The sequence below is a fragment of the Oncorhynchus gorbuscha genome, linkage group LG03 (assembly GCF_021184085.1).
Source record: "Oncorhynchus gorbuscha isolate QuinsamMale2020 ecotype Even-year linkage group LG03, OgorEven_v1.0, whole genome shotgun sequence".
Classification (NCBI taxonomy): domain Eukaryota; kingdom Metazoa; phylum Chordata; class Actinopteri; order Salmoniformes; family Salmonidae; genus Oncorhynchus; species Oncorhynchus gorbuscha.
The window spans coordinates 95,163,024-95,175,634 of NC_060175.1; the positions used below are offsets into that span (position 1 = coordinate 95,163,024).

Below are 12,611 nucleotides of genomic sequence, written 5' to 3' on the forward strand. Positions count from 1 at the left end.
CCATGATAGTTAGTTAGTGATGTGGACATCAAGGAACTTGAAACTCTCGACCCGCTCCAACATAGCCTCATCGATGTTAATGGGGGCCTGTTCGGCACCCCTTTTCCAGTAGTCCACGATCAGCTCCTTGGTCTTGCTCACATTGAGGGAGAGGTTGTTGTCCTGGCACCAACTGCCAGTTCTCTGACCTCCTCCCTATAGGTCGTCTCATTGTTGTCGGTGATCAGGCCTACCACTGTTGTGTCGTCAGCAAACTTAATAATGATGTTGGAGTCGTGTTTGGCCACACAGTCGTCGGTGAACAGGGAATACAGGAGGGGACTAAGTACACACCCCTGGGGGGCCCCAGTGTTGAGGATCAGCGTGGCAGACGTGTTGTTGCCTACTCTTACCACCTGGGGGAGGCCCATCAGGAAGTCCAGGATCCATTTGCAGAGGGAGGTGCTTTGTCCCAGAGTCCTTAGCTTAGCGATGAGCTTCGTGGGCACTATGCCTGAGCATCCCTCCAGTAGAGTTGACCTTCTGCCTTATATAACTATACCAAACAAAACATATCACACTAATTTCATTGTCCTGGACTTACTTTAACTATGTTCCGTCTAGTCTATGAGACCAGTCTGAAATACAGATACAGGTGGAGGGAAAGAGGAAGACAACCAGACAATACAGAGAAGTGTTTACACTGATGTTAAAGCTCATTAAAGAAGTATCAGTGTCTCCCTCTGCCATTTCTCCCCATGATGACTAGGACCTCAAGTGTTTTCAGCTGCATCCGTGCGTTATTGATTTGTATGACGTATTAAAAGGTAGCCTAGAGTCTAGGCTGAAAGAATATATATGATAGGATTACCAGGAAATAGAGATATTGATCGGGTCAAGAAGAAGAAGCAGGGTTTACGTTACAGCTAAAGAGAGGATTCGAGGGCGGCAGGCAGCCTAGTGGTTAGAGCGTTGAGCCAGTAACCGAAGGGTCACTGGTTTGAATCCCCGAGCCGACAAGGTAAAAAAAATCTGTCGATGTGCCTTTGAGCACAATTGCTCCTGTAAGTCACTCTGGATAAGAGTGTCTGCTTAATGACTCAAATGTTAAATGATACATCAGGCTACACATCGTAAACAGACATTTTAGCCAATATTTCACATGCTGGACTGAGGCTTTTTCCCCAGCAAGCATTCAATTGCATTCAAATATGTAAAGAATTTGTGCATCGCCAGGAATCCTAAATACACCCGTCCTTTCCAATGAAAAACCTATGGCTCTGGTCTTTCTATTCCAGCCCAGAAGGTGGCGATAAGGCACTTCACAGTTCGCTACCAACCGCCATTACACTCCACTGAAGAAGAACAAGGAAAAACGGAAGTCCTGTGGTATGTGCGTAGCAAATAAATAACATTTTACACAGGTATTTGCAAGCTAATACAGATTACGCTGGTGTGGAATTTGTAATGTTACTTTTGCCACATACACATATTCATTAATGACACTAACGACTTAGCCTCGAATAAAGGCCATTATCGACAGCATGCTAGCTACTGTTAGTCAGCTATTAACGTTAAAGCAGAAACTATCAGTTAAAACAATAACAAAGCTGAGAAATGTAACCACTCTAAAAATCTGAGATATAGCTATGAATGCAAAGACTGACCATCCCATATATCAAACTTAGGCTAAATAGTGTTTACATTTACTCATTTGGGTAAAACATGCTTAGATTTGGGGTTCTGATGGGGTACGACTCAAGAATCAACGTTACTCTTGACAGCAGTTGTAAATACATTTGTTTATTTAAAAATGTAGCAAAAGCAAACCTGTGGGAAAACTTACCATAAAAAGAGTGTGCGTGTGACCGACCACCTCTCCCCTCCCTCCCAGATACAGCTTGGTCAGTGGTCTTCCTCCTCCAGTCCAGATTGAGGAGATTGCTACCTGTCTTCCTGTCTGTCATTATGTCATCCAGGAGAGAACAGAGTTCCAGGTCTCTCCTATTTGGCTTGCTGCTTGTGCTGCTCTGTGAGGTGTTCTCGTTTGCACATGCAAGCAAGGTATGTTCATTGACGGGGCCATACTCACTGGTGTACAGTGTCAATTTCTGATGATGCTCACACAAATCATTAGCCTGGTCCCAGATCTGTTTGTGCTGTCTGCGGTCATTGTCAGTTGATAAGACAGCACAAACAGATCTAGGACCACACTCTTATAAAAAAGGGTTCTTCGGCCATCCCCATAGACGGGTTGGTTGTTCAGCAACTATGTGGCAGAACAGACAGGGTTGGCATAGATTGTTGGCAAAATGTTAAATATATTTATTATATATATTTTGACTATATTTTGAATGTTTAGTGAAAACATAAATAAGTTTACACACAATGTGCGCTTGTTGTCTCTCAAATACATTGTCACAGTTGTTGGTTAGCTAGCTAGGGGATTTTTGCCATATTAGCATGGACCTCAAAACAAGACTTGGTATCAAGAACAAGATAAAACGAGTTGAAACGAGCAACCTACGATTCCCCACATGGCAGCTTCTTGTCATTGTTGCTAGTAATCTGACCATCCAGAATCACAGCAACACACAGACTTCTGCCTGATTGCAGCACATCGTTTTCGGGACTTTGTTCGCTAACCCATCTATAGGATAACCCTTTTCGGTTTCAGGTAGAACCCAATGTGGAAAAGGTTCTACATGGAACCCAAAAGGATTTTTTACATGGAACCAATAAGAGTTCTTCAAAGGGTTCTCCTATGGGGACAGCCGAAGAACCCTTTTAGGTTCTAGTTATCATATTCTTTTCTGAGAGTACAGGCTAACAAATCACTGTGTTGAAGACCCCCATGATGATAATGTTATTCTCTATGTTGAAGACCCCCATGACGATAATGTTATTCTCTATGTTGAAGACCCCCATGACGATAATGTTATTCTCTATGTTGAAGACCCCCATGACGATAATGTTATTCTCTATGTTGAAGACCCCCATGACGATAATGTTATTCTCTATGTTGAAGACCCCCATGACGATAATGTTATTCTCTATGTTGAAGACCCCCATGACGATAATGTTATTCTCTATGTTGAAGACCCCCATGACGATAATGTTATTCTCTATGTTGAAGACCCCCATGACGATAATGTTATTCTCTATGTTGAAGACCCCCATGACGATAATGTTATTCTCTATGTTGAAGACCCCCATGACGATAATGTTATTCTCTATGTTGAAGACCCCCATGACGATAATGTTATTCTCTATGTTGAAGACCCCCATGACGGTAATGTTATTCTCTATGTTGAAGACCCCCATGACGGTAATGTTATTCTCTACGTTGAAGACCCCCATGATGATAATGTTATTCTCTGTGATGAAGACCCCCATGACGATAATGTTATTCTCTGTGTTGAAGACCCCCATGACGATAATGTTATTCTCTATGTTGAAGACCCCCATGACGGTAATGTTATTCTCTATGTTGAAGACCCCCATGACGGTAATGTTATTCTCTATGTTCACAGAGTTTTGAAGACGTGCGCTGCAAGTGTATCTGTCCACCCTACAGGAACATCACTGGACACATCTACAGCAGGAATGTCTCCCAGAAAGATTGGTGAGAAATGTTCTATCACATAGGCCCAATGCACATCATGCAGAACTCACAATCTGGTCTAACTCAGTCACTCATCTTTGTTCACTCCTGTTGTCTTCCACAGTACATTTAACTAGTTCTGTCATGAAGCTGTGGAATTAAGGATCCCACACGCACACAATTTGTAGTTCAATGTAGTTCTGGAAAGAATGAATAAAAGTGTCAGGCTTACATCTTGGACTAACATAGAGGCAGTAGACTAATCATAAGAGACTAGTTATTTATAATGTGTGTACCTTTGTCTGTGCTCAGTAACTGCCTCCATGTAGTGGAGCCTATGCCAGTGCCAGGCCATGATGTGGAGGCCTACTGTCTGCTGTGTGAGTGCAAGTATGAGGAACGCAGCAGCAACACCATCAAGGTACTACTGACCCTTTACATTGACACACAGAGTTGATTTCAACTGATATTACCTGGTCAAAAGTGATCCGTTTTAATGCTGAAGAGACTATGGTGTAGGGAAGGAGTATGATAATCAACAAGTTACATCATTAGTAAAGGAACAGATTGACTGGCCATCCATACAGTAGTCAGTCCCTTCAGTGTTTATTTGTTTATCATATGATACTATCACATCCTTCAGCCCTACTGACTTTCTCAGCCTCTGAGTGCCAGAGAGGAAAAGGCACAGCTTCTCGACAGGCATGCTTGCAGCTTTACAACAATGCAAACGGCTTGTCTATAGCCCATTCAAAACATATGGCCCAAATTACTGGAGATACCTTTTTTCATTCTGTGCCGGATTTGTCCGCATTTTAAATAATTTCACAAACCATGTTGCGGGCTGTTTTAAACTAATCCCAGGACACAAACTATTGGTTTGATAACAAACACCCTTTTTCAGTCGTGTTTTACATTATATTTTGCCCAATATGAACTGAATGGTGAATAATGTGTTGTGTAATTTTGAAGTCACTTTTATTGTAGATAAGATAGATGTTTTTGAACACTTCTACCTTAATGTGGATGACACCATTACTACGGATAATAATGAATGAATCGTGAAAATGATGATCATACCCCCATACATTACCCCTTAAGAAATGCTAATCTCTCACGGATAACAATCATACTTTTGGGGGGTATGATATTTGTGTCCTCTAACTTTCTCATTCGTCATTATTCACAATTCATTCATGATTATTCCTTACCATGCATCTGTATTGATGTAGTAGTGTTCAGAAACATCTATTCTTATTTACAATAAAAGTGTATTCACCATTCAGTTCTTATTGGACAAAACATAATCCGAAACACAAACAAAACAATATGCATCCAACATGTTTGTAGTGTCACAAGCTTGATGTAGTATTCGCATGCTAGGAATATGGGTCTGAATACTAAACTTTTGACTACTTTAATAAACTATAAGTGAATTTGTCCAAATACTTGACTTCTTTAAATGGAGGAGTAGATGCAAAAAGTGCTTTAATTTCTGAACAGTAAAACAGATACAGATGTAGGATCTGTATTTGACCAGTATTATCGTAGCAAAATAATCGTGCAGCAACAGGATTTTAACCTTTACTCCACAACGTGCTTGTTCGGTGATTAAACTATTAGCTAGACAATAGTAGGCTTCATGAAAGTTCAGTACTGTTAATATAACTGTGGGTTAGTGTGGGGATTCAGTGAATTTATGTGGCATAGGAAAATTCTCAGCAACAAAAGTGATCAAATTAAGATCCGTTATCTGTATGTATGAAAATACCCTCAAATAAAAGGTGACATTCTGTATTGTTGCCTAATATGAAACATTTAATCTCTAATCCAAAACGCTGCAGTATAGTGTCAAATGTAAAACATGTAGCTTCTCTGTTCAAATAAATGAGATAACCAGACTGAGACCATTGTTCAGAAATAAGTTTTTATTTAGGGCTTAATGTTCATCAGTAAAATTCATTAGAATTTCATTAAGGTATGTGATGGCCTAATGTTGTACATTATGGCTGGTTTACTTGTAACTGATGTTGTACATTATGGCTGGTTTACTGGTAACTGTAAGTGTAGTAGAAGGTTCCACTACTCAGACCACAGGTTACGCTGTGACTGCCAAACTGGAGGGTAGTGGTGCAGGTTCCCAGGTGGTCATCGAAGTTTAGGTCCTTGTCCCAGATCTCAAACTTGAGGGAAGCACTGGAAGGCACATTCAGAAAGTTGAATACAGCACTCCAGGATGGGTTTTGAGTATCCTTGTGCCAGTCTGTCATGCCACCGGATTCGCCACCACACCAAACCTTGACGTAGGGGTCAGGGTAATTACCAGCAGGGTCCCCTCGAAGGCCGCTGGCATGAAGGCCGGACACCCTGACATTTGCACCATGGACGCCAACCAGCATACAGAGAAACAGCAGTCCCAGAGAGAGGGGGGCCATGGCTTTCAGTAGGGGAAAGAAAACTAAGAGAGGGAAGAAATAGAAGGGAGGGGTTCAAATACATTTGCATGTCAACAGGATGACAAAATATAGCTTAGTCAATCCACATGAGAGTCAGGAAGAACCTGAGTCGGGCCTCCCGGGTGGCACAGTGGTTAAGGGCGCTGTACTGCAGCGCCAGCTGTGCCACCAGAGACTGGGTTCGCGCCCAGGCTCTGTCGCAACCTGGACGCGGCCAGGAGGTCCGTGGGGCGACGCACAATCGGCCCAGCGTCGTCCGGGTTAGGGAGGGCTTGGCCGGTAGGGATATCCTTAACTCATCGCGCACCAGCGACTCCTGTGGCGGGCCGGGAGCAGTGCACGCTAACCAAGGTTGCCAGGTGCACGGTGTTTCCTCCGACACATTGGTGCGGCTGGCTTCCGGGTTGGATGTGCGCTGTGTTAAGAAGCCGTGCGGCTTGGCTTGGTTGTGTATCGGAGGACGCATGGCTTTCAACCTTCGTCTCTCCCGAGCCCGTACGGGAGTTGTAGCGATGAGACAAGATAGTAGCTACTAACAATTGGATACCACGAAATTGGGGAGAAAAAGGGCAAAAAATGTAAAGCACCTGAGTCAAAAACACTAACAGTCTTCAGAGAGAAGAGGAGATACAACACTAATAGTCTTCAGAGAAGAGGAGATACAATACTAACAGTCTTCAGAGAGAAGAGGAGATACAACACTAATAGTCTTCAGAGAAGAGGAGATACAATACTAACAGTCTTCAGAGAGAAGAGGAGATACAACACTAATAGTCTTCAGAGAGAAGAGGAGATACAACACTAATAGTCTTCAGAGAGAAGAGGAGATACAACACTAATAGTCTTCAGAGAGAAGAAGAAAAAATACAAATTAAGTCAGAAAATGAAAGGACAAAAAAAAATTTAATTATCAAGGAAATAATTTTGTTAGTGGTTAAAACTATATAAAGATGAGACTGGACTAGATCTTACCTGTGCTATGTAGAGTCTGTAGACGATGGTCTGTATCTCAAGGGAACCAACCGCTGATGGTTTTTCTGTGCCCAATCGCTGTTTATAAATACTTCATCGGGCTTCTCCAATTCGCCCCCAACATAACCCACAGGTGGTCTGTTCTCAGGGATTCCTCAACCAATGAGAGCACATGGAGGCAGCAGCACCTACAGTACAAGTGTTACATTTTAACCTTTAATGCTGATTAAATGATGGCCAGACTTTTGACCAATATGGCAATACCAAGTGTCATATTTAGACAAACAGAACTTGGCATCATCTCAGGGTTGTTGGCATCATCTCAGTTACCACCTGCCCTTGAGTCACTAAACCCCCAACCTGCTCCAAGCGCTGCTCTGCTCCACGTGCAGCACAGGGTCAGCGACAGAGCAGCATTTTGACAGTACGTCCAACTGGCCTCACAACCGCAGACCACGTGTACATTTTCTGGCAACAACTCTGGTGGACGTTTCTGCAGTCAGCATGCCAGTTCCACGCCCCCTCAAAACTTGAGACATCTGTGGCATTGTGTTGTGTGACAAAACGGCACATTCGTTTTCAGAGGGGCCTTTTATTGAACAAGGTGCACCTGTGTAATGATCATGCATTTTAATTAGCTTCTTCATATGCCATACTTGTCAGGTGGATGTATTATCTTGGCAAAGGAGAAAAGCTCACTAACAGAGATGTAAACAAATTTGTGCCCAATTTGGAACATTTCTGGAATCTTATATTTAAGCTCTTGAAACATGGGACTAACATTTCACATGTTGCTTTTATATTTTTGTTCAGTGTGTAAATAAAAAATAATATATGAAATAGCCCTCTCCTCCAACAGACACATCTCAACATCAACATCAGGCCTTCATGAAATTGCTGCAAACAAACCACTACTAAAAGACACCAATAATAAGAAGAGACTTGCTTGGGCCAAGAAACACGAGCAATGGACATTAGAATGGTGTAAATCTGTTCTTTGGTCTGATGAGTCCAAATTTGAGATTTTTGGTTCCAACCGCCGTGTCTTTGTGAGAGGCAGAGTAAGTGAACGGATGATCCCGCATTTGTGGTTCCCACCATGAAGCATGGAGGAGGAGGTGTGGGGGTGGTGACACTGTCAGGGATTTATTTCAAATTCAGGGCACACTTAACCAGCATGGCTACCACAGCATTCTGCAGCAATACACCATCCCATCTGGTTTGTGCTTAGTGGGACTATCATTTGTTGTTCAACAGGACAATAACACAACACACCTCCAGGGCTATTTGACCAAAGAGAATGATGGGGTGCTGCATCAGATGAACTGGCTTCCACAATTAACCGACCTCAACTCAATTGAGATGGTTTGGGATGAGTTGGACCGCAGAGTGAAGGAAAAGCCAACGAGTGCTCAGCATGTTGGAATTCCTTCAAAACTGTTGGAAAAGCATTCCAGGTGAAGCTAGTTGAGAGAATGCCAAGAGTGTGCAAATCTGTCATCAAGGCAAAGGGTTGCTACTTTGAAGAATCTCAAATCTAAAATATATTTTGTAGAAATAGTAAAAACAAAGAAAAACCTTTGAATTAGTAGGTGTGTCCAAACTTTTGATTGGTACTGTACATTGTGAGTCACCCAGCCCATATCTCCCAGCCCTCAGCAGAAGGCACCTGTTTTCAACAAAAATCATAATTTATCATCAATTTATACATTAACATCTATTCTATTCTTCAGTTTATTTAAAAAATGTACATTCTTTTTTACATACAATACTATGTGTCTGTATTTGCAAATACACTGAATAGTAATATTATTTCTAATATATAAATAACAAATAACATGAAATATCCCTCTCCTGCTTTTTAGATACATCCTTCCTTTCCTGTCTTTGTACCCCTGCATGTTTAACTTGTCAAATGTTTGCCTTAGCATGTCAGAAAGCAGCCAAAGTCTTTGTCTGCTAAACTTGAATCCAAGCTACATTTATTTTCCATCCCCAGGTGACGATCATCATCTACCTGTCAGTGGTGGGCTCTCTGCTACTCTACATGTTGTTCCTGCTGCTGGTTGAACCTCTCATCCGTAAACATGACCCCTACATCCAACCCCTTCACAACGAGGACGACTCTGAGGTATATGAACAGATATACAGTGCCTTCGCAAAGTATTCAGACCCCTTGACTTCTTACACATTTTGTTATGTTACAGCCTAATTCTGAAATGGATTAAACAAAAACAACCCTCATTAATCTACACACAATACCCCCACCTCATCATTTTTGCAAATGTATTAAAAATAAAAAACAGGAATACCTTATTTACATAAGTATTCAGACCCTTTGCTATGAGACTCGAAATTGAGCTCAAGTGCCTCCTGTTTCCATTGATCATCCTAGAGATGTTTCTACAACTTGATTGGAATCCACCTGTGATAAATTCAATTGATTGGACATGATTTGGAAAGGCACACACCTGTCTATTTAAGGTCCCACAGTTGACAGTGCATGTCAGAGCAAAAACCAAGCCATGAGGTCGAAGGAATTGTCCGTAGAGCTCTGAGACTCTATTGTGTCGAGGCACAGATCTGGGGATGGGTACCCAAAAAATATCTGCAGCATTGAAGGTCCCCAAGAACACAGTGGCCTCCATCATTCTTAAATGGAAGAAGGATGGAACCACCAAGACTCTTCCTAGAGCTGGTCGCCCGGCCAAACTGAGCAATCGACGGAGAAAGAGCCTTGGTCAGGGAGGTGACCAAGAACCCGATGATCACTCTGACAGAGATCTAGAGTTCCTCTGATGAGATGGGAGAACCTTCCAGATGGACAACCATCTCTGTAGCACTCCATCGATCAGGTAGAGTGATAGAGTTTATGGTAGAGTGGCCAGACGGAAGCCCCTACTCAGTAAAAGGCACATGACAGCCCGCTTGGAGTTTGTCAATGGTCACCTAAAGACTCTTAAGATCATGAGAAACACCATTCTCTGGTCTGATGAAACCAATATTGAACTCTTTGGTCTGAATGCCAAGTGTCACGCCTGGAAGAAACCTGGTACCATCCCTACGGTGAAGCATGGTGGTGGCAGCATCATGTTGTAGGGATGTTTTTCAGCGGCAGGGACTGGAAGACTAGTCAGGATCAAGGCCAAGATGAACGGAGCAGATTACAGAGAGATCCTTGATGAGAACCTGCTCCAGAGCGTTTAGGACCTCAGACTGGGGCAAAGGTTCACCTTCCAACAGGACAACGACCCTAAGCACACAGCCAAGGCAACACAGGAGTGGCTTCGGTACAAGTCTCTGAATGTCCTTGAGTGGCCCAGCCAGAGCCCAGACTTGGAGAAGCCTGAAAATATCTGTGGATCAACCCTCTTCATCCAACCTGACAGAGCATGAGAGGATCTGCAGAGAAGAATGGAAGAAACTCCCCAAATGCACTCACCTTGTCTTGTTTTTTGGGGATTCAGTTAATTTGCATGGCAAAGAGTTACTTCGCAATCAATTGCAATTCATCTGATCACTCTTCATAACATTCTGGAGTATATATCATACAAACTGAGGCAGCAGACTTTGTGAAAATTAATATTTGTGTCATTCTCAAACCCTTTGGCCAAGACTGTAAACTTCTTTAATAAATTAGTAAAAAATTCTTAACCTGTTTTTGCTTTGTCATTATGGGGTATTGTGTGTGGATTGATGAGGATCAAAAAAAAAAATGTTTTTTTAGAATAATGCTGTAATGTAACGAAATGTCAAGCGGTCTGAATACTTTCTGAAGGCACTGTACACCACACATAGGAAACAAACTCGGGAAGATATGGCCTCTGCTTCTTAACATCTGCAACACAATGTTATGTCTGTCGGGAGGCTGTGGGATGTAAGGGTTATGAGGAACAATTCCACTGGTTTGTACTTCACTGATTTAACAGGTGTGTGTGTAACGTCCTGTACACTCTGTCTGTCTGTCTCTCCTCTCTGTGTCCTCTCTGTGTCTCTATCTCTCTGTCTTGCTCTGTCTCTCCCCTTCGACCCCTCCCATACAGGACATGCGGCCGCAGCCTGAGTGTGCTGCTGCTGCCCAGGGAGGCAGGGGTAACACGGTACTGGAACGGGTAGAGGGAGCCCAGCAGCGCTGGAAAAAACAGGTCCAGGAACAGCGCAAGACTGTCTTTGACCGACACAAGATGCTTAGTTAAACCTCAATGGCTGACTTCAGATCAGAGGCTAGAGTCACCTCCCAAGCTTCGTCCACATCTGCTGCTGTTGTACTGTCACTAGCTACATCTTGTTCTTCAGGATTTCAATCCCATTGCCATTTCAATACAGTCCCTGCACATTTAGGATTGTTAATGAGCGTTATGGTAATTCTGTTTGGAACGATCGCTGGCCCATTTGTCCTTTGTTTCCAAAATGGTGGTTGCTGTCATGAGAATATAGATGTGAATATAGATGTAAATATAGATGTGAATATAGATGTGTATCAAAATGAGGAGTATAGCCAAACATAGCCAAACAGCAAAGTGGAAGTTGTGGTTGCATCATCATCTCTGCATCATCTGCATGGAAAGATAAAACAGGAAATGGAACTGGATATATTACAATCACTTTATCGAAAATAAGCTTTGAAAAAGTAGGACTGATTCAGAATATTTTTAACAAGCTTAAGCACATTTTACAAATAATTTTCAATCCTCATTGTAGCATTGTTGTAGTGTGAAGCTAACTCAGCGCACCGGTAGGCTGAATGCTTGTGAATGATAGGCTCACTGTAAATAGGCTGCCGGCATGTAATTGGTTACTTGAATTATTAGCTGGTGCCAAGCCAAGTTCATTCCTTAGTTTAAGCACTATTTATCATCAGAACCACTTGTGGTTCATTTTGCACTTCCTGATGATATCCTTTGCACTTAAAGACACAAGAAAGGAAAATGTATTGCTTTATTTAGCCTTGTAATGATGATTGATAGTTTGGCTGGCTTTGAAAAATGTGTTGTTTGATAGGCTGTCTCTACCTGGAGTGGACACAGATGAGTGAAACCTCTGAGGATGCTAAATGTGGATAGCTTAGCTTGTAACGGTCATTGTAATGTAGTAATTTACTGTAGAATCACTGGAATGCCAAATGTCTTTGTATGATTCCAGAGTGGAATATTGCAGTCAGTGGATTGTCTCATATTCCATTAACTGGCACCGACTGAGGCTCTGTGCTGTGTGTGTGGAGGGGGGACATTTCCAATCACATTCTGAGGTGAAGTTATGCTAGCCTGCTTTACCTCAAACACACACACATTGAGAATTGATGAAAAGGTCTATTGAATTAATGTTTTAGCTGATGTATTTTAATGCAGATGTACTCTTAATTGACATTATTTTGAATGTAATTATCAAAAGAAATATGGTAGGGCCTGTATGTTGATGTTAAAGACATATCAACTGATATGTGTGTTTTGATATAGGCTAGGATTTTATTACATTGTTTATTTTAGTTGGACTCTGTCCTTGCATTAGTTGGACTCTGATCTTGCAATGTTGAAAGAATGTCTGTGTAATTGCCTACACCATGCTTGGAAAACAGTACAAATGGACCTTGGTTGAGCTTA

The 12,611-nt window shown here is 42.2% G+C and overlaps 1 protein-coding gene and 1 long non-coding RNA gene across 5 annotated transcripts; one reads left to right on the top strand and one right to left on the bottom strand.

Annotated features, from left to right (window-relative positions):
• The first annotated feature begins 1,111 nt into the window (after positions 1–1,111).
• Positions 1,112–12,611, top strand: LOC124032293 (proton-transporting V-type ATPase complex assembly regulator TMEM9-like). 4 transcript variants are annotated; one of them, XM_046344565.1, is made up of 6 exons: positions 1,112–1,368; positions 1,874–2,043; positions 3,513–3,604; positions 3,896–4,004; positions 9,011–9,142; positions 11,055–12,611. In XM_046344565.1, exons 2-6 carry the CDS (start codon positions 1,948–1,950, stop codon positions 11,205–11,207), a joined length of 582 nt encoding a protein of 193 aa, XP_046200521.1. In that variant the 5' UTR covers positions 1,112–1,368; positions 1,874–1,947; the 3' UTR covers positions 11,208–12,611. The 4 variants fall into 4 exon arrangements, with proteins under 4 accessions (XP_046200521.1, XP_046200523.1, XP_046200520.1 ...); XM_046344567.1 differs by having other exon boundaries at positions 1,301–1,368; positions 1,880–2,043; XM_046344564.1 differs by having other exon boundaries at positions 1,327–1,372.
• On the bottom strand, positions 5,492–7,337 carry LOC124032294. The gene is made up of 2 exons (XR_006838251.1): positions 7,012–7,337; positions 5,492–6,041 (listed from the first exon to the last, which is right to left on the bottom strand). It is a non-coding gene; the product is annotated as an uncharacterized LOC124032294 (long non-coding RNA).

Bases quoted from the DNA above. Each gene is read 5' to 3' on its own strand.
- LOC124032293 (XM_046344565.1), top strand. From the start codon at position 1,948: ATGTCATCCAGGAGAGAACAGAGTTCCAGGTCTCTCCTATTTGGCTTG. The intron at 2,044-3,512 runs GTATGTTCATTG...CTATGTTCACAG, and splicing joins CGTTTGCACATGCAAGCAAG to AGTTTTGAAGACGTGCGCTG. The intron at 3,605-3,895 runs GTGAGAAATGTT...GTCTGTGCTCAG, and splicing joins AATGTCTCCCAGAAAGATTG to TAACTGCCTCCATGTAGTGG.